At 44.9% G+C, this 22,696-nt stretch overlaps 1 protein-coding gene across 4 annotated transcripts in view; it reads right to left on the bottom strand.

Moving 5' to 3' along the window:
- The window catches only part of Lpgat1 (lysophosphatidylglycerol acyltransferase 1), a 64,260-nt gene extending 44,533 nt beyond the window's left edge, over window positions 1–19,727 (bottom strand). Inside the window, exons 1-3 of one of the 4 annotated variants that reach the window (XM_057769692.1) lie at window positions 19,392–19,522; window positions 19,008–19,162; window positions 17,973–18,237 (exon numbers count right to left, since the gene is read on the bottom strand). In XM_057769692.1, the coding sequence (XP_057625675.1) occupies window positions 17,973–18,237; window positions 19,008–19,091 (349 nt within the window). In that variant the 5' untranslated portion in view covers window positions 19,092–19,162; window positions 19,392–19,522. Of the gene's footprint in view, window positions 1–17,972; window positions 18,238–19,007; window positions 19,370–19,391 lie in introns of those variants that run through there. The other 3 variants (XM_057769696.1, XM_057769695.1, XM_057769694.1) reach the window with 3 other exon arrangements.
- Between the last annotated feature and the right edge of the window lie 2,969 nt (window positions 19,728–22,696).

The raw sequence follows: 22,696 nt of genomic DNA, 5'->3' as shown, positions 1-22,696 counted from the left end.
TCCATATTCACACACTTATACCTGCACACATATGAAAATATATGGCCACATGCACAGAAATGCACACATACACACACACACACACACACACACTTCTCTCACTAAATGAAAATACACATAACAAGGGCTAGGGACACAGCTTGGTGGGAGAGTGGTACCCTGAATGCCCTGGGTTAGATTCCCAGTGCAGAAAAGAAACATAGACACACACATACACATACTCCAGCTTCAGTCTACAATGCTTTTAAACAATCTTTTAAGCTGGGTGGTGGTGTTGCGTTCCTTTAAATCTGCACAGCACTTAGGAGGCACAGGCAGATGATGAGTTCAAGGACAGCCTGGTCTACAGAGTGAGTTTGAGAACAGTGAGGACCACACAAAGAAACCCTGTCTTGAAAAACCAAAAAAGGAAAATGATGTGGGAGTGTCATATATCAATCTGTTGATTTCATTGGTTAATTAATAAAGAAACTGCTTGGCCTGATAGGTTAGAACATAGTGGGTGGAGTAGACAGAACAGAATGCTGGGAAGAAGGGAAGTAAGCCAGATGCTATGCCTCTCCTCTCTGAGACAGATGCGATGAAGCTCCGACCCAAGATGGACGTAGGTTAGAATCTTCCCAGTAAGACACCATCTCGTGGTGCTACACAGATTATTAGAAATGGGTTAAGCAAGGTATGAGAGTTAGCCAAGAAGGGGCTAAATATAATGGGCCAGGCAGTGTTTAAATGAATACAATTTATATGTTGTTATTTCAGGGCATAAACTAGCCAGGCGGCCGGGAGCCGGGCGGCAGGAATGAGGCCCGCAGCTCCATCAACAGAAAAAGAAAAAGAAAAAAATTTAAAATTTTATTTCTTTATGTGTGTGGGTGTTTCCACTGTATGTCTATGTACCAGATGTGTGTCTGTGGCCCTAGAGGAGGAGGTTAGATTCCTAGGACTGAGTTACAGTTATGAATTGCCATGTGGATGGTGGGGACTGGAAAGGGGACAGAGTGAGGTGTGGTCAGAGACTTTCAAAGAAACAGAACACACTAGGCAGTGGGGTCTGAGGAGGGGAGGGTGCTGGGAGAGGAGCTTTATCACCTTGCAGTTTGGAACAGGACCACATGACAAAGCTCCAGACAGCTCTGTCTCTGCCACCAAGGTCCAACACTTACCTGTTCTCTATGCACTGAGCACTGGCAGGTACTATCTAAGTGAGCCTTCTTTCTTCAAGGACAGCGTCCTAGTATAAGTAAATGCCCGTTGTTCTATCAGGTATGATTCAAATCCCACCTCTTCCTTCACAGCCACTCCATCCCTTCCTGCTCCTCGCTCATCTCCAATCCACTCCCATCCATGTTCTAGTTCTACCACCTCAATGAAACTGCTCATCTTACAGACACTGCTACTGCGGCCCTGTACTCTCATTCCTTCTACTGCTGCTCTAGGCGCGCACATCCTGAGACATGGTCTTCCCTTAGTACTTAAATGTCCCTAGGTCAGTGGTTCTCAACCTGTGGGGGTCACAACCCCTTTTACAGGGTCACATATCTGATATCCTGCTTACCAAATATTTACATTACCATACATAACAGTAGCAAAATTACAGTTACGAAGTAGCTAGGAAAAAACGTTTAAGATTGGGGGTCACCATAACATGAGGACCTGTGCTAAGTGTCACAGCATTAGAAGGGTTGAGAACCACTGCCCTAGATGCTCTGACCCAGCTCCATTGACAAGTCCCCGATCTCCTCTGGAGCTCCAAGTGCACTCCCACATCTGTGCGCTGCTCCACTGCATGTGTTTATCCATATTCTGACCAAGTTTTTTAAAAACATCTTCCTCCCAACTTCTCCTTCTCTGGGCTTCCCATCCACACAGCTGCTCCCACTAGAAACCCCACAGGCATCCCTGCTACCCATCGCTCCCCCTCATCCTGCATGGACAACTCCCTTCCTAGAAAACTCCCCAGTTAGTTCACTAGTTTCCAACTCCACTGCCACCTCCATCAGCTACCACTGTCATCTGGATGCAGTAAGGATCTACTGCATACTTCACTCCTCTCTTTCTCCAATCCTCACAGAGCAGAGTACAATATCACAAGGGAATTCACCACTCCCTGAAAATCTCCAAACTTCCTCAGCTTCTCTCTGCTGCCCTCACACACGGCTCCTCCACAGTGCAGCCAGTCTGGCCTCCCTTGAAGGCCAACACAAACCTTTCCACCTGTGCACACCCTTCCTCCTGGCTGCCATGGGCCAGCATCTACTTACTCTTTCTTATTCCACACAAATTCTATTGTAGCATAAATTCTAATTGGTCTTAATAGATAAAACCTGAAGGATCAGAGAAGCGGGGCCAGCCGCTAGAGACACCTTTTACTTCTAGCTATGCTCAGACCGGAGGGGTGATCCTGTCCTCAGACTGCTCTGAGCTTCTGTCTCCTCCCGCATTTTATTCCTCTCTGTCCAATCATAATCGCTCCTGTCTCCACCTCCCTAGTGCTAAGATTAAAGGTGTGGGATCCCAAGTGCTGGGAACCCCTGTGTGTGAGCTGTTTCTAATCTGTATAGCCCAGTGACCTTGAACTAACAGGGATCCTTCTGCCTCTGTCTCCCTAGTCCTGGGATTAAAGGTGTGTACTACCACTGCCTGGCCTCTAATGGCTTAGCTCTGCACTCTGATTTTCAATCTTTGTTTGTTAAAACACAAACAAAATATCACTACATTCTATCTCACCAATACAGTCTGTAACAATAGTCCAGCCAAGAGACTCAATGTCACTGTCTCAAGGAAGTCATTCCTCTTGACACCATGAAGTCTCAGGTTATGCACTCTATGAGACACTCACAGATCCTCTACTTTTCTTTAGAGCACTTTTCACAGCTGTGACTAACTAGTTATTTTAACTGTTGATCACTCCCACACTAATGTGTAAGTAAACTCAGGGTACATGTAGATAGGGTGAATTCAAATCTTAGCTGTATTCAAGTCATATTGCCTTCCAGAATTTCTCCTATAAGAATTTTAATGCTGAGGGAAGATATTATTTTGGAATGGATCTTTTTACCACATAAACCAAGTAAAAATTAAAAACTTGTGTGGAAAAAGCCCCTGAATTAATTATAAAGGTAAATTGAGACTCCATCAACTAACAGGTATAGACCCAGCAGAAATTATAGTGCCTTTCACTACTGATGAAATAAAAAGTTATGGGAAGACAATGAACCATGGCAAAGAGCTTGTGCTAATTTTTTTTGGAGAAATTAATAGCAACTGTCCCAAAAGCAATATATTTAACCTCATAAAGAGAACTTCTTGGATTCTTCCTCGAATTGTATGTGATGCTCCAATAACTGGAGCCTGTACATTTTATACTGGTGCAAATAAATCAGGGAAGGCAGGTTACAAAAAATTAGACGAATTGAGTAAGGTGGAACAAGCCCTTATAATTCTGTCCAGAAGGCAGAATTATATGCTATTCTTATGGTGCTAAGGGAATTTAAAGAACCTCTTAATATAGTTACTGATTCACAATATGCAGAAAGAGTTATCTTGCATATTGAAACTGCTGAATTTATACCAGATGGTACAGAATTGACTTCATTGTTTATCCAGGTAAAAGACATAATCAGGTTGTCCTATGTACATAACACACATCCGATCCCATATGGGTTTGCCAGATCCTCGAGCACAAGGTAATGCAGAAACTGATCAATTATTGATTGGAAGTGTGTTGCAGGCCTCAGAATTTCATTAAAAACATCACGTCAATAGCAAAGGGTTAAAGAAAGAGTTTTCTATTACATAACAAGCTAAGGACATTATAAAGAGATCTCCTATTGTTCTTTCTATAACCAAACACCGCTACCTGCAGGGAGTAACCCAAAGGGTACTCAAAGGTATGAAATCTGGCAGATGGATGTGTTCCACTTTGCAGAATTTTGAAAATTAAAATATGTACATCACACCATTGACACTTATTCAGGCTTTCAGTGGCAACTGCTTTAAGCTCAGAAAAAGCTGATTCAGTAATCACACATTTATTAGAAGTTATGGCCATTATGGGTATACCTGCACAAATAAAGACAAGATAATGGTCCAGCTTATATCTCTAGAAAAATGAAATGTTTTTGCTTATTATAATATTAAGCATATTACAGGTATACCACACAATCCTACAGGTCAAGCAGTTATAGAAAGATCAAATCGAACTATAAAGGATATGTTAAACAAACAGATAGGGGTGGAAAATGCCCCCAGAAATAGATTACATAATGCTTTATTAACCCTGAATTTTCTTAATGCTAATGAGAAAGGGACAACAGATAATGGAAAGACATTGGATAATGGAAAAATCTGCTGAATTAAATCAATCAGTTTATTTCAAGAATGTGCTGACCTCACAATGGAAGCCAGGAGATGTGCTGCGTTGGGGAAGAGGTTTTGCTCTTGTTTTCACAGGAGAAGAAAATTGTGGATACTGTCAAAATTAATAAAGGTTCGGTTTGAAGAGGAGAAACCTCTTGGAAAGGAGAAATTACGGCTCATCCACAATGATGATATTCATACAGGTGGTAAGAAAAACATATAGGATGGAGGCGGGATTCTGTTATCTCTGCAGGAAGACACTCATCTTCAAGAAATTCAAGGGACCCTGAATGTTTGAATACTGACAGATGGAAAAAAATTACTACCCAAGAAGGATCAGCAAGAAAATCGAATAGGTTCCATAAGTAAAAATATTCAAAATATATGTATATGTATATGTGTGTGTGTTGGGGAGGAGAGATGCTCAGCCATTAAAGGCTAGGCTCACAGCCAAAAATATAAATTCTTTTTTTTTTTTTTTTTTTTTTGGTTTTTCGAGACAGGGTTTCTCTGTGGTTTTGGAGCCTGTCCTGGAACTAGCTCTTGTAGACCAGGCTGGTCTCGAACTCACAGAGATCCGCCTGCCTCTGCCTCCCAAGTGCTGGAATTAAAGGCGTGCGCCACCACCGCCCGGCAAAAACTAAATTCTTTACACACACAAAAAAAAAATAGTATAAGTTTTCATGACCCTGGATTGGGTCACAATACTAAAAACACAATAAAGCAATGTAAAAAATAAAGTATCCAAATTATTATTATTATTGAGACAGGATCTCATTGTGTAGCTCTGGCCTGGAACTTGCTATGTAGATCAGGCTAGCTCACAGATCTGTCTGTTTCTGCCTCCCATGTGCTAGGATTAAAGACATGTGGTCACAACACCTGGCTCAAGAATTCTTATAACTTGTATTAGTCAGTTTTCCGTTAATATAACAAAATGCCAGATGCAGGCTAACTTTATAAAGAAAATGTTCAACATTTTGGAGGCTGAAGATCCAAAGGGCACTGTGCAGGCCGCCTCTCCACCCTTCCTGTGCAGCCTCAGGGCAGACTGCAACAGTGCTCACCTCAGCAAAGAGGAATGTGTGAGAGACACTGGGTGGATCCAGCCTTAGATATCAAATTAATCCTTCCAAGAGAATGGCAACTTCTTCCCAGGGTGTGCCCAGACTTACCCACGGGGCCCCTGGCTCCCACTCTGCACCACACCACTCAGCAAAACCCTCATTATCGCATGACTTTACCTTCAAAAGATAGGCAATCTAATTTAAAAAATGGACAGGAGATAGGAAGGGAGATTTCTCCAGAGAAGAGACGCAGTGGCCACCAGTGCATGGAAATATCTTTAGCCAGTAATAAATGCAACTCTAAACCGTAGGGAGACTCCACTTCATATCCACCTGAAGTGTGAGAATTAAAACCAAAACAAACAAAAAACTCCAGAAAATAAGTATAACCAAGGAGAAAAGAAATTTATGCTCTGCATTGCTGATGAAAATACACAACAGTGGAGCTAATGAAAAAGTCTGTCAGTCCCTTAAAAGTTAAACACAGAATTATCAAATGATCCAGAAATTTGACTTCCAGGTCCAAGAGAATTGAAATCATATGTCAATACAAAACCTGCACATGAATGTTCACTGGCGCATTATTCGGAGTAACCAAACCACGGAAGCAAGCCACACATTCACCACCTGATAAGTCCATAAAAAGAAAGTGGTCCCTGTATGACATTCCTCAGCTGTACAAAGGCATGAGGACTGACACGTGATACAGTGGGAATGGGAACACTGTGCTAAGTATAAGAAGCTGATGACAAAGATCAAATATCACCGATTCCATTATGAAGTGTTCCATACAGAAAAGCCCATGGAGATACAGCGTAGATCAGTGAGAGCTGATGGCCTGGAGTTTCTCTGTGTGAGTGATGAAATGTTCGGTTTAGACAGTGTTATCAATAAGGAACCATGCGATCACACTGATGCCTCCATCACTGTTCTATTGCTGTGGAGAGACACCATGACCAGAGCAACTTACAAAACAAAGCATTTAATTAGGGGCTTGCTCACAGTTTCAGAGGGTTCAGGTTTGAGGCTATCTGGGCTACACAGCAAGTAACAAGCCAAACAAAGGATATATAAAGCAAGACTCTACCTCAAAAACAAAACTAAACTAAACAAAAACCCCTAAGGAGGTCCATCATGATGGCACACACCTTGAATCTCGAACTTAAATTGGGAGACAGAGGTAGGAGGGTCTCTTGAGTTTGAGGTGAGGCTGGTCTAAAGAACAAGTTCCAGGCTACCCAAAGATATAGCAGACCCTACTTCAAAAACCAAAACCAAAACAAAACAAAACAAAAAACCACAACAGAACAAAAAGAACAAACAGAAAGAGAGAAAGTGAAAAAAAAAATAACCCAAAACACTAACAATGTAATTTTAAAAGTTGTATGGAAAGACACTACTTTAGAAACTAATTTTAAAAATAGAATTTTTTAAAAAGGAGTTTGGAGGTGTTCTGCATGGGTAGATAATGCTGCTTCTAGAAACCACTCATTATTAAACAAAAATCCCAGAACCAGGCATGACACACCTCCCAGTATGTCAGAGAGGCTCCAGAGGCTCCCCCAAAGAATACAGGCTGTTGCTATGGCTTTTGGGGTGTCCACCATAACTAGAAATGGTAAGACCACACTGTAGAACAGAGAGATCAAGTTGTACTAAACTGAAAGCTTTCCCGGTGCCGAGTTTTCATATCAGCAAGTGCTATGCAGGCTGGGGTGGGTGGGGCATGAACACAGCGGCATCAGCAGTCGTGCCCACGGCTGGAGCCTGTTGTGCACACAGATGTGACAGTGACAGGACTGTCAGGATGATCGACAGCCACTGTCAGCTTAGATTTGAGGCCTGTTCCAGAGGAAGAAAGTCAGGCCTGGTATGCAAACCTGATCAAATCCAATGGCACTGGAGACCATAAGCCTTAGAGAGGAAATTATTATGATTTTGCTAAAAGTTGCCAAACTGCCTCCTAAATAGTTACGTTTATACACATGGGTCCATGCTGCTCTGACCTTGGTCAGACTCAGAACTCATTAGAGTGCTCGGCCCTAATGGGACATCTACACCAGCCTCACTTTCAGGGACATCACAGCAGAGCCGGAGATGAGGAAGACCGCTGTAGATACTGTTCTATGTGTGGTATGTGCCATGGATGTGCCATGGATGCTGCTCTGTGTGAGGTATGTGCCGTGGATGCTGCTCTGTGTGAGGTATGTGCCGTGGATGCTGCTCTGTGTGAGGTATGCGCCGTGGATGCTGCTCTGTGTGAGGTATGCGCCGTGGATGCTGCTCTATGTGCGGTATGTGCCGTGGATGCTGCTCTGTGTGAAGTATGTGCTGTGGATGCTGCTCTGTGTGAGGTATGTGCCGTGGATGTGCCGTGGATGCTGCTCTGTGTGAGGTATGTGCTGTGGATGCTGCTCTGTGTGAGGTATGTGCCGTGGATGTGCCATGGATGCTGCTCTGTGTAAGGTATGTGCCGTGGATGCTGCTCTGTGTGAGGTATGCGCCGTGGATGCTGCTCTATGTGCGGTATGTGCCGTGGATGCTGCTCTATGTGCGGTATGTGCCGTGGATGTGCCATGGACGCTGCTCTATGTGCAGTATGCGCCATGGATGCGCTGTGGATGCTGCTCTGTGTGAGGTATGTGCCGTGGATGCTGCTCTGTGTATGTGCCGTGGATGCTGCTCTGTGTGAGGTATGGCCACTGCACTCAGGAACTCAAGCCTGTCAGCATCCGGCGCTGTGTAGCAGAGGGGTTCTGAAGCCCTGCTCTTAGCAAGGCTGACAGCTAATGACTTCAATGGAATAGCCACAGGTAAGCTGCTAATGCTCCAGTTAATAAACCCACACCTGTGCCCAGGCAAACAACCCTCATTAACGTAAGTAAATAACCTAATGGGATTAAAATATATTATATATGCTTTAAGTTGAACAAAGAATAAATTATTTATTTAAAATTAAAATAAAAACTGTGAAGAATTTTTTTTTTGTTGTTGTTTGCTTGCTTGTTTGTTTTGGGTTTTTGGAGACAAGGTTTCTCTATTTAACAGTCCTGGTTGTCCTAGAACTCACACTGTAGATCAGGCTGCTCCAAACTTACAGAGATCTCCCTGCCTCTGCCTCCTGAGTGCTGGGATCAAAGGTGTGTGCCACCATGTCCTATGAGAAAGCACTAAGTTTTAATGCTCTGGATGTCAGTCAACTCGACTTATAAAAGAAATAAGGGCATGGAGGGATGGCTCAGGACGGCTCAGTACTTAGGAGCACTGGCGCCTGCTCTAGACCACCCAGATCCGATTCACAGTACCCAAATGATGGCTCACAACCATCTATAACCCCAGTTTCTGGGAATCTGACACACACACATGCAGGCATGAATGCATACAAAAGAAAAGAAAAAGAAGTAGTATGTTATACTAACGAATGCACAAATAGCAGTACAGAGTCAACAGAATGGTGATAAAACACTTGGCTTGAAAAACTGATCACAACTCCTGCTACAGCAGCAAGCTGAGGGAGGTTCAGTGGTTAAGGAAACTGACTCCTCTTCAGAGGACCTGGGTTCAATTCCCAGCACCGACATGACAGCTCACATCTATCTATAATTCCAGTTCAGGGCTTCTGACATCCTCACAGACAAAGCACCAATGAATATAAAGTAAAAATAAATTATATATATATATATATATATATATATATATATATATATATATATGAAAGAAATCGACAGAGGCAATGCACGTCCTGAGGAAGGGGGCTGACTCTGTTGTAAAGATTATGTCAATCCAGCGGCAGCTGCAAGGGACTGAGTGTAAAGTCCAGAACTGGCCATATAAGGCTTCCCAGACTCAATCGACTTAGAAAGAAACAAGGCTTACAGTAGTACAGACAAGCACATCCAGGTGCTGTACTTGCAACATGAAGAACTCTATCTGGCCTCATTCAAACCTTCTACAATAGTAACTCCAGAAAATCTAAGCAATTATGTTATACGGAATAAAAAAGTACCCATCAAAGCACTAACTGAGATATACTATAGAAATACGCAACAAAACAGAACTATCAAAGAATATTCATTAGGATAATTATAATGGAGAAAGTAAAACTTGTAACTAAATATTCTTAAATAAATTTCAAGAATCTATGAAAGAAACTACAACTATAAATAAGACGACAACAACAGCAGCAAATGAGAACTCAAAGGAGAGCGTCCAGGTTACAGGAAGAAGGGAACACGGGCTGGCAGAATTCAGTGAAGACATGGGAAACATTTTAAATCACAAAAATGAAGAAGAAATATAAAAGAAAACAAAGAAAAGAGTTTGCAGAAAACAGACTTTAGAGACAGAAATAAACAAATGAAGAAGTGTCAGAATCAAAGGGGAAGCCGATGATGATGTGGGGCACATCTGTAATCTCAGTCTGGAGCTCAGTGTCACTCTCAGATCTACAAACAGAGTTCAAAGCCAGCCTGGGCTATCTGAGATTCTGTCTCAATAATAGCAAGAAAGAATTAGAGGAAAAGGACTTGGGAGATGGCACAATGAGGCACTAACTACCAGCACAGACCGCCTTAGTTTGATCCCCAGGACCCATGCAGTAAAAGGAGAGAACCTAGTCCTTCAAACTGTTTCCTGATCTCCACAAATACACTATGGTATACACACATATGCACACACAAATATAGTAAAATAAAGATAATTAAGTAGAAAATGATTAATAAAAGGCACACAAAGAGAGCTTGCAGAAAACCAAAACTATAAAATGCAATAAACATTTAAAGATATAAATTTGAAATAAAATATTTGAATCCAGCTGTGCATAGTGGCACATGCCTCTAATCCAAGAACTTGGGAGGCAGAAGCAGGTGGATCTCTGTGAGCTTGAATCCTGCCTGGTCTACACAGTAGTTTCAAGCCAGCCATAGCTACATAGTGAGATCCTGTCTCAGTGGGGAAAAAACATCTATAATCACACATGTATCAGGAAAAACAGAGTTCAAACCATAGCTACATATCCTAGTAAAGTCACTACAACAGAGATATATGGAGAATCTATTGGGCATGTAAAACAAAAAGAAAAAAATCACTAATAATGAGAGAAAATTCAAGTTAGGGTTCAACATCTCTGCGGTGCCATTTAGTGGCAGAAGATACAATGTTTGTACAAGATCCCACACTGAAGACTAAGCCAGGGGTTTTATAGCCTGGCCAAAGCTGTCCTCTAAGGGTAAAGCAACATAAAGGAAGTCCTGAAATGTAAGAAAATATCTTTATCTTGTTCTCATGATCCCTCACTGAGAAACAACAGGTTGGCCATAACCTACTGGAAATGCCTGGAGCCAGACGCAGTTAGAGTTCAGTTTACTGGCTTTTGTTTGTTTGTTTTAATATTTACATGTATACAATGAGATTTAAGAGGAAAGGGGCCTACGTCTAGACAGGAAAGTCATTCATTTTTCATATATTTCTTATACACATAGCCTGAAGATAAGAAGGTAGTGTGGTTTTTGTTTTGTTTTGTTTCATGTAGACAGGGTTTCTCTGTCTGTAGCCCGGTTGTCCTGGAACTCACTTTGTAGATCAGGCTGACCTCGAACTCACAGAGATCCACCTGCCTCTGCTTCCCGAGTGCTGGGATTAAAGGTATGCACCACCACAGTCCGGGAAGAAAGCAGTTCTTAGTAGCCAAACTTTTTGCATAAGCCTGGCCATATGAGGTCAGGTAAGAAACATTTCTCTATGGCATCATGTGTAAAGTTTTGGATTTTTAGGTTTGGAAAGCTCAATCTGTACTAGAGGATGAGGGGAAAAAAACCCAAATATCTGGATGATCATTACATAAATTAAGCAAAAAGTTAAGACAAAAACAGAGGGGCTGGAGAGAGGGCTTGGAGGTTAAGAACAGGTTGCTCTTCCAGATGTCCTGAGTTTAATTCCTAGCAACCACGTGGTGACTCACAATCATCTATAATGAAATCTGGTGCAGGCATTTGCAGGCAGAACACTGTATACATAATAAACAAATCTTTTTAAAAAGGCAAAATCAGACGAAGATAAGGCTGATAAACAACAAACTACAGGCTGTAACACTACATAAAAGCCAACAACAGAGGTGGGCGGTGGTGGCGCAGGCCTTTAATCCCAGCACTCGGGAGGCAGAGGCAGGCAGATCTCTGTGAGTGCGAGGCCAACCTGGTCTACACGAGCTAGTTCGAGGACAGGCTCCAAAACCACAGAGAAACCCTGTCTCTAAAAGAAAAAACCAAAAGAAAAAGAAAAAAAAGCCAGTAACAAACTGAGTTACCCGAATGTAACAGCAGAGAGCCAGTGGATAGCCTTAATGCTCACGAATCAAAGTGGTAAATACAAGCACACATAAGAACACAAATGTGTATACTATCGTGCATAAAAATGGCTAAAATTGAGGAATGGAGACAGGCAAGGGGAAGAAAGGAGGATTAAAAAGAATTTTACCCTCTTCATTAGGGTTATTAAAAGAGAACTAAGAATATGATATAAAGAAATAAGAAAAAATACAAAACTTCTTAAATATCTGAACAACAACAAAAATCTAAAAACAGGCAATGAGGTTAAAGACCTACATTACATACATCCTACGTTACATACATCCTACATTACATACATCCTACATTACATACATACATCCTACGTGACATTCATCCTACATTACATACATACATCCTACGTTACATATATATGAAAACATAAAACATAGAGGAAGAGGGATTTTATAAATTTCCTTACATTGTAAAGTAGCAGTATTTTGGGTTTTCACAGAAACCCAGTTGTGACTTTGCTCTCAGATGTCAGACTCATTTCAGAGCTCACACCTCTGAAACCAAGGGCACAGAGGATAACAAACTCAGAAACACTCTAGGAACATGATCTAAAGATCAATATTGGCTCTTTGAATACAAAAATAAACTGTGGCAAACATCAATTCAATTAATGCTTAAGGGAAGTAACTGTAAAATCTTTATTTCTACTTCAACACCAATAACAAAAGGGGGGTAATAATAGCACCAAACTAAGACAACTGCTGTAAGCATGAGATGACTAAAAGGGAAGTGATGAAACCAAATGGCAAGCACATTAAGCGGAAGTGTGAACTACTCAAGGCCTATGTTTCAATGAGTGTTAACTGCTATCACTGCCACAAAAATAACAAATTTCAAACTGACAAATTATTCAAATATTTTAAATTTATTCTAAGTGCTGATGACAGAATTAGAAGAAAACCCCTACAGAGCAAGGTTTCCCTAACAGGGCAATGGTAAGTCCCCAAACCAGGAAACTGAAACCTCATCTCCTTCCCTAAGGACTGTAAGCACTCCCTCTCACCGCCTGCTACTGCTGCCCTTTGGCAGGCAGAGAGCATCTCCACTGTCTCCGTCCTCTCTGGTCCACTACCTCCCTACTAGTGCTGCTGAGAGTTCCTTAAAGACACCAACCACGCCTTATGCATCTAAACACTTCCAGGGCACCTGTTTCTACACACAGGCACGAGCTCAATAAAAACACTAAATGAGGGCTGAGCATTGGTGGTGCACACCTTTAATCCCAAACATTTGGGAAGCAGAGGCAGGCCGATCTACAAGGTAAGTTCCAAGCCAGACAAAGCTATACAGCCAGGCACTGTTAACAAACATATTAAATGAAAAATAATAACTCCATATGACATGGTTTGGGGTTTATATTTCATATGATTGTCACCTTGATATGAGAAAGGCAATCAATGAAGAAATTTTAAAAAACAAAAAAGGAAAGAGATTACTCAAGAAAGAGAAAGCTGGACTGGGGGTGTAACTCTAGGGTGGAGGGCTTCAAACCCCATGTATGTGGCCCTAGCTTCCATCTCCTGGAAAAAACAAAATCCAGCCCCATGGAATGGCATAAACCTATAATTCCGGCAATTGGGAAGTAGAGACAGTACTATCAGAAGTTTATGACCAGCCTCACCAACCCAGAATTCACACAAACACACTGACCAAGCACCCTACAAACATCAGGCACTGAGTCAGGACCTAGGATTCTAGAGAAGGCCCTGTGGGCAGGACACAGGCAAGCATATCCACTCGGGAGGTAAGATGGAATATTACTACTGACTCAAGAGTTCTAAGCTGCATTCCCATCAGAATAATGCTTTTCAGGTGCTACCTGCACTCACAGTAAAAAAATAAAATTAAGCCGGGCGATGGTGGCGCACGCCTTTAATCCCAGCACTTGGGAGGCAGAGGCAGGCGGATCTCTGTGAGTTCGAGACCAGCCTGGTCTACAGAACTAGTTCCAGGACAGGCTCCAAAGCCACAGAGAAACCCTGTCTCGAAAAACAAATAAATAAATAAATAAATTAATTAATTAATTAATTAATTAATTAAATTAACAACAACAAAATATCCACACATTCTTCGGCACAGCTCAGCACACATACACTACCAAATAGTCAAGTGACTCACAAAGGTGAACACCCAGAGCCAGCGAAGCCTGGGCTCAGGAGCATCAGCCTGAACTGCACCAGCCCTCCCTGAAGCCAACACAGGTAATTACCCAACTAAGCAAAACAGCCTTTGCTAAGCAGAGCCAGTTCGCAGCAAGCCCCCACGCTCCTGCCAGTCAGACTCTGGCCCAAAGATTCTCAGTCCTTTGCAGAAATTCTGCAGCTTCCACTTTATCCTTAATGTCTTTAAACTGTTGATGTCCTGAGATTTTAGTTAAATGTGTTTGGATAACGATGACTTTACCAAATAAGTGAGTGAAAGACAAACTACTTTAAAAGAGCCTATTTTGTTGTATATATATATATATATATATATATATATATATATATATATATATATATATATATATATGCTGTCTCTGAAATTTGCCAGTTTTCACTTAAATTGGAAGAGAGATGGGCTGACTTGCAAGTCCAAGTAATGCATTACACAAAGTAGACCACCGGTTAAGACAGTATCGTTTCCAGACGGCCTTCCAAGTATCAAGGGAAACCAGTATAACGCTGGTCCCAGTAAGAAATGTCTACACATCATTTGCCACTGAAGAGCTAGTGGTAGCAATTTTCACCACTCCCAAATACCAAGTGAGCCTTCAAGAAATGTGTTCATCTGACAAGACAAAGTCAGAAACAGGTAGTCAGACCAGAAAATCCCTTCCTATCTTTCAGTCTATAGGTAGTTCTTCATCTCTGAGCAGACAAACAAAATACACAATTCTGGGAAGACAGGCATGGTGGCTCACACTTCTAAAAGCTTGCAGTGAGAGTTGAAGCTGGAGGATCACCATGAGTTCAAGGCCAGCCTGGACTACCTCTCGTGAGTTCCAGGGTCACATATCAGCATGAGACCCTGTCATACTTGGTACAAGAACCCTACGAGTGTCTGCAGGACTCACTTGGTTCCCTCTACAGAGCTCTCGTACACCTTCCAGTGTATCCCAAAGGAACCGCTTATTTACATATACGCAAGTATTCTTCCACTGAGCTATAGCCCCAGCCCAGAAATTCGTTAGATTAAGAAAAAGATGTTCTCCTGATAAAAAATAAAATGCAATTCTCCTAGGAAAAGGAAAAAAGCCACAAGGACAATTTGCTGGATCTGTCCAGTGGATTCTCTGTGACAGAGTGTGCTGTATCCATTCTTGTCAGTTCAGCAGCCCCCAGCCACCAACACGGAGCGGGAATATAGCTGTAACCAAACTGGACTTCAACTCTATGTTAATTCATTCATATACAGCTAGCTGCTACCATCTCGGGCAGGGTAGCTACATCATCACCACAGGCCTCAGCTGAGCAGCCACCTTCCCTTACACCAAAGGCCACAACTGGAAAATCTGTCATTCTAAACCAGTGTTGACTTCCCTAACTGGCATTAAAACTTCCTTCTAAGTGGATTTTCAACAAAATTTTGGCAATTTTAATCCTGAAACATAAGCCTGTAGTGTAGGAAATGTGGTGGAGCGAACTGCACAGGACGACTTCCATGACACGGAGTCTGGCGTAAAGACGCTAACCTGCACGGGAGGTGATGAGCAGATCTCCACAAAAAACAAAGAAAGGTTCCTGGGCTTATGGGGCAAGAATCACATTGTTTGAAGGATTCATTTTTATGACATTTGCCTCTTCATGGATCTCAATAAATTTTCCTTTGCACAAACAAGGAATCTCATTTGCTTGTTGGAGGTACTAGAAATTTGTGCACGTCAGGCAAATATTCCAATACCAAGTCACTGAGCAGATCTTCTGAGAGTCCCTTTGACATTGTTCAACTTTCCAATGGTGAAAAAGGAAAGCAAAATGCCTACTGCCTTCTTGGTAGAAAGGTAAGAAACAAGCTACAAAATGCAAAGAAACGAGTTCATTAACACCTATGTAGGCAATCATTCCTACTTTGTCTGACTTCCTAACCATTGTTATGATTAGACTGTGGCCAGACTCCATAACCAAGTATTCTGCTCATGAAAAAACTCAATGTAGCCGGGCGGTGGTGGCGCATGCCTTTAATCCCAGCACTCGGGAGGCAGAGGCAGGTGGATCTCTGTGAGTTCGAGACCAGCCTGGTCTACAAGAGCTAGTTCCAGGACAGGAACCAAAAGCTACGGAGAAACCCTGTCTCAAAAAAATCCAAAAAAAAAAAAAAAAAAAAAAAAAAAAAACCAACAACAACAACAACAAAAACTCAATGTAAATACACAAACTAAAATCTGATGAAAACTGATCAAATTGTGAACACTTGATAGCCTGAAGAGGAGCAAATGTTTCAAAGAGACTAAGATACAGGGATCACACCATAACCATTACAATGGAGATTAAAAAAAAACAAACCAAAAACTTAGAAATCTGTAGTCAGTAAAGACGACACCCCCAAGAAACTTTGTTTAAAAACACACAGGAGGCAGGCACAGAAATTCCAGCACTTGGGAAGCTGAGGCAGGAGATCTGATCTGAGTTCAGTGCTAGTCTGAGTTACAGGGGGTGACACAGGTGACTAACTCCAGGCAGCAGCCCTGTGTTTCTCATAATCTCAAGGTCAGTGACTGATTTCTTTCATCAGGCTAACACACATAAATATGTATTACATACAAGTACAAATATTTCAATTATTTCATTGCTTTTAAGTAGAAAAATAGAAGCTGTTTCTGAAAGCCTATAATCTCATTTCAAACAAGCAAACCTCAATCTACTGTGCAAAGAATAAATCCACCAGCTATTACAGAGCACACCTGGGAAAGCCAACTACACCGAGCAAAGCCATTCTTAAGGCAGCAGTGCAGCTAAGACGGGATTCAGCTTTGCAGGCAGGCGCTCCATGCATCTCTCTACCACTGCTGCTGCTACCGGACTCTAGAAAGGAGGAGGTGCTCATCTCCGTATCAGGAAAGCAGTGGGGTCTCAACAACTCTTCACAGAGAAGCAACACGTATACTATCCCAGGGTCTCACGGGAAAACAGTTATCAAGGAGGGAAGGGGAGAGCCTTCATGGGGCAACAGAGAGCATTTCCTCACATAGCAGGAGTAGGCCAGACCAGAGTGCTGTTGGTCTCTTTCTGGTGTGTATGGATAAAATCTGCAGGTGCAGGCTGTGTCGTCAAGAGGGAGAGAGGATTAAAAATGGAGAACTGTTTTGCTTCCTGACCCTTCCAGTACCCTCCACTCTTGTCAGCGGGATCCACAGCAGAGTGCTGAGGAACCTGGCCAAGCTTCCGCATGTCACAGGCGCTAGACACCCCACCTCTCCACACATTATTCCAATCTTAAGGAAGAAATAATCAATGAAAGAAACAATCAAGGGGGGGAGGATATGGCATTTGGACAGAAATGGAAGCTCTGAAAATATGTGAAGTTTACTGGTAAACACCACTTCTCACCCAGTGCTCGGAAGGCCCCCTCCAGCACTGTGGTTAACACTCCTTCTCTCCAAAATGCAGTGTCAAAGCAAAAATAGAAATCCATTTAAAGACACTCTGGGCAAATTAAGTCTCATAACAATTTTTAAATTTTTAATAATGTCAGATTTATGAGCCAAAATAAATAAATAGATAAATTCTAGAAAACAAAAGAAACATACTTAACAGAAATGGGGGGCTGAGTTTAAAACATTAACACAGTGCAGGACCACAATGCATGAAAACTGAGCAGAAGTCCGACTCCTATGGATTTTCTAGATGTCAATGCGTACGGACCAAGTCTCTCATGTGTTCACTTTGCGAACCCCCAAAGTCCTCCACGATGCATTCCTGTTCCTCTATGATAGCTTTTGCAGACCTTTTTTAATAAGTCAATGTCAATCACACCAGAAATACACTATTTAAGGAATCTATCGGCAATATTTAATTATATATAAAATTGTACTTCTGAAAACATTAGGATTCCTGGCTGCCGTTCTGATGAGAAATGCAGCAAGGCTTTTTCCCCCCATAGCCAAAGCATTCTCAACCCAAAGCATAATATATACTCAATCATGGCTCCTGACTTATGCGTAACATTGCAAATTGGCTCATATGCTGAGGCGTGCTGTCGCCCTTACCTGTGTATCCAGCATACCATCCCCAGGACGCCACCATTCCTAAAAGCCATTTGTACATGAGTCCCTCGATATACCAGAAGCGCTTACTGTCCAGCACCCGGAGGGGCTGCAGTATAATCACATAGCAGATGTAGGATGGAATAGCAACCAGGTTGTTGGCGACCATGAAGGCAAATCTCATCAGGGCTTTCGCGACGACCCAACCCATCCACGGAGCTTCTTCCACAGTCACAGCCATGCTCACATTGGCGTCGCTCCCGTCTTTCTGGGGATGAAAGGAAAAAATCATTTCGAAAGGAAAATGGATGCAACACCTCTAAAGCGGCCAGCAGCACAGAAATCTCCTCAGGAGAAACCGCGAGGGTCTGAGCTCTCCCGGTGCAGCACTCGGCGGCGGCGCGTCGATCTCGAGGTCAAATTCCAGAGGGGGGACAGGGAGAGGGGGACAGAGGGGAGGAGGGAGGAGCCGCACAAGGTCAAGAGCGGTTCCGCGGGGCACGGGCCGCGACTGAATATATTATATTTAGACAGCGCTGAAGCCGTCCCGCTAGCCGGTGACCCGGACCTGCCGGACGCCGCACACGGTCCCGCCACCGCCGGCCGTGCCTGGACCGGGGCTGCCCCAGGGCTCGCCCGCCCCAGCGGCGGGCCGTTCGCTTTTTCCTCGTCTCCAAGGGGGAAGGAAAGGAGAGGGGCCCAGGAAGGAGGATGGAGGTTAGAGGCAGCCGGCGGGAGGGGGAGGGGGAGGGGAGCGGGACCCAGGCGGTGAAGCCGCCGAGGGGCGAGGGATGCCGAGCCCGCCCGCCACCCGCTCACCCGGCGGAGGTGAGGCTCGGGCAGCGGTTTGCCCAGGTGAGGAAGGGGGCGGCCTCGGGGTCGCCGCAGCGGGCTCTCCTCGGTCAGGTCCCCTCAGCCGCGTCTGCTCCGCCGGCTCCCTTCAACGGGCTCCCTTCCAGGGGACTCCCCTCTGCCGGGTCTCCCAGCCCGCTCTCCCCGGCGGGCTCCCCTCAGCCCAGTCTCTCCCAGCGAGCTCACCTCAACGGGCGCAGGCGGCGAGCGGCGACAGGGTCGAGGGCCGGCGGCGGCTGCAGGAGTCCCCGGCCCAGGGGTCGCGGTCATGGACGCGGCGGCGGCCCAGGCGGCCAGAGGCGCGAGCGGGCGCGCGGGCACCCTAGTGCCCTCGCGGCTGCCTGCGGACAGAGGCGCGGTGGGGACTCAGAGGCCGGACCTGTCACCGGGGCGGGTCCCGGGAAGGCGGGCGATGCCCCGCGCGCGCCCCCGCCTCCTCCCCGGGGCCTACCGCGCCCTCGGCCCTCGGGACGCCGCCGCCGCCTCCTCCTCCTTCGCAGGCCACGCGACCAGCAGCACCGTTCCCCGCCCCCCAGCCGCCAGGGCCCGGCGCGCCGCGCCCCACGTTACCTCGGGCAGACCGGGGCCGGGCCCGGGCTGCGGGAGCCGGAAGAATGCATGGCCGGCGGAAGGAGACGGCGGCGGCCCAGGCGGCGCGGCCTCCCCGCTCCGGGCCCGGGCGGGCGGCGTGGAGACTCGGTCCCCAGGGCCCGGCGGCTGCGTGCGCCCGGGCTGGCGGGGCGGGGTGGCGGGAGGAGGAAGCGGCGGCGCCCCCGAGCGCCCTCTAACGAAGGCGCCGCCCGCCGGCCCGCTCGCTCGCTCCACCGACCCCCTAGTCGGCCGTGCGGGGCTCCCCGGGCCGCCCGGCCTAGGCCCGGAGCTCGCCGAGCCCCGGAGTCGGACAGAACGCCGCCCGCACGGAAGGTCAGGGAAGGACCGGCCCCCTGGACCCCCCTTTCAGTCCAACGGGCCGCGCTGCATTGTTGAGTCTCCTTCGCTGCCCGGGCTGGCACGCGCTCTCCTTTTCATTCCTCAAGAAACCCGCTTGCGCTCAGGGCTTTTCGTCTGAACCTCTCTCCCCAAGGTATTACGGTCTAGCGTTTTAAATCAATTCTTTTAAGTGCCAGAATTCTTGTTTCTGGAAAGCACCTAGAACCTGAATGACAGGATTTTCAGTTCCGCTACACAGACACACACAGACACACATAATGGGGACAGGACCTAAAACCTGAATGACAAGATTTTCAGTCCTGCTACACACACACACACACACACACACACACACACACACACACAGTGGGGACAGGACCCTGTGAGAACTGAGTGGTCTGCACACAGAAACTGAACTGGGTTAATCTAGGAAGAAAAAATAATTAGCCATGGGTCTGATACTGAATCCCATGGCCAAAGGAGCTCCTAACCAGGCCTGGTCAGTACTTGGGAGTTCAGCTGAGTTGGGTTCAAAGGCTGAACACCATCAGAAAAACAGATAACATGCCCAAAGTTCTGTTTTCAAACAAAACAAACCACCAAAACCAAGAGTCCTTAAAGACCTGGCGTCTCTTCTTGGGTGTGGTAGCTCATGTCTGTAATCTCAGCCCTTGAGGGGCTGAGGCAGGAGGTTTGCCACGAGCTGGAGGCCAGCTTGGTTACAGAATGAGTTCCTACACAAGTTCTGGGACATTCTAGGTTACAGAGTGAGGCCCTGTCTAGAAATCAATAAAGCCTTGTGAGTAGGGCAGCAGTTTGTTTCTTAAAACCAGGCCTTTCTGTGTCCTGGCTGATCTGGAACTCATAACATAGCTCAGGCGGGCCTACAGCACAAAGCAATCTGCCTGCCTCGGTCTCCCCAGTGTTGGGATTATAGGTTTGTACTACAGTACCCAGCTAGGATGACAGTTTTCACGTCTCTAAGGAACTGCCATACTTAAAGGAGTATCGCTTATTTTGTCTGCTTTGAAAATGTATCTGTAATCCCAGCTCTAGAGAGGCTTTACAGCAGGAGAACCAGGAGTCCTGGGCTAGCCAGGGCTACATAGTCCTAAAAAACAACCTTGTCCTAAAACACAAACGAACAAACAAAAAACAAAAAAAGTTCATGCTTCATCAGCCCCTTCTCTTCTCCCTCTTTGATCCCAGAAATGAAAAGTAAGAAAAATTGCCTTATGCCGAAAGGAAATATTTTTGTTCCCGTTCAGTACAGGGCCTGTGTGGAATATTTATCCTTTCCATGTGTGTTTAGCATTCATAGCTATTATTGTCATTTATCTATTTCCCAAATATATTTTACAGTACAGGGCGTGGTAGGGATGTAGCTCACTTGCATTTTCAAGGCCCAGGGAATGATTTTAGCACAACAACCAGGCGGTGGTGGTGCTGCACACCTTACTCCCAGCACTTGGGAGGCAAAGGCAGGTGGATGTCTGTGAGTTCAAGGCCAGCCTGATCTACTGAATGAGTTCCAGGATGGCCAGGACTGTCAAACAGAAACCCTGTATCAAAAAAGGAGGAAGAAGAAGATGAAAAAGCACAAAAATAAAGAGCTGACTAGCAGTAGAAAAGTTAGATGTGCTCATTCAATTCCTGTTCTCCCTTTATTGGACCTTTAGATATAAACCTAAGCAGAGAAGTGTAGTAGCGTGTGCTGAAGATGACTGTTTAATTGTGACATTATATTCTTAAGGAAGATGGGTGAGGAACGTATTTCCAGAGTCAAATGTAAATTCTTTCAAGGATCCCATGTGTTCCACCCCATCTCAGCCTTCCCACGTGCTGTGGTACCCGCTGACATCTGCCTGAACACAGGATACACCAGCCCTTGAGATAATGAACTAGCACTCGCTAGCCAAGCAGTGGGACTCAGGCTTTGTTTTTACAAGCATCCCTTGGGACGTTTCACCACAGTAAGAGCCCAGATACATAGAGGAACACTGTAACACTGGGTCCTGGGGCCTGCATTTTTCAAAGTACTGTAGGAATGTTGGGCATGATGGAAGACAGCTTTAATCCTAGTACTCAGAGGCAGAGGCTGGTGGAACTCTGAGTTAGAGGCAAGCCTGGACTATTTCGTGAGTCCCAGACAACCAAGGCTATGGACAGAGAGAGAGACCCCGCCTCAAAAACCAAACACACAAACAAAAAACCATGACAGGAGATTCTGAGGTTGATAGTTTTCTTGAAAATTTTCTTGATGGTTTGTAGACTTTAAGAAACCTGAATCTTAGGAGTAGCCTGAGATGCTCACAACCTTTTCTAGACCCTGCAGGTCTAGAAATTAGATTTCAGGTCATTATTGGATCACATCTGTTCTGTCTGTGTTAGTCCATAACGACAGCCGCACAAAATGCCAGACTGCTGCCTAAGTAACAGGGGCTAGTTTCCAACTTCTGGAGGCTAAAGCCCAAGATCACGGTGTGGAAAGCTGTGGTTTCTCTGCACTGCCTCCTCGCCTTGCAGATCACCCTCTTACCCAGTGTTCAGGGGCATCTCTCTGGACGTGCATCTGCTTCCTCTCTCTAGCTCTCTGTCCAGATCTCTCCTGTTCCTGTTGGGCAGGGTCTCCTGCTGTAACCAGCAGGCCAGGCTCCAGATCATCATTTGGCCCAGACTATGCGCTACCCAGGTATCTTCCTGCTGAGATTCTAGGCAACACCACCACACCCAGCCAAACTTCTTGTAAGATAACCAGTCTGTTTGGATTGGGGCCCACTCTAATGGCTGCATTTCAAAACAGTTGTCTCTTTAAAGGTCCTATGTCAATTTGCATTCTGAAGAAGCAGGAGTTGAGTTTCAATGTACACATTTTTGGGGGGTACTGTTGAGCCGTTTTACTAGCTCCTCATGCAAAGGCCCCAGAAGTCCCAATCTTCTTGCTC

This window comes from Chionomys nivalis, chromosome 5, assembly GCF_950005125.1.
Source record: "Chionomys nivalis chromosome 5, mChiNiv1.1, whole genome shotgun sequence".
NCBI classification, from domain to species: domain Eukaryota; kingdom Metazoa; phylum Chordata; class Mammalia; order Rodentia; family Cricetidae; genus Chionomys; species Chionomys nivalis.
This window is presented reverse-complemented; position numbering and strand designations above follow the sequence as displayed.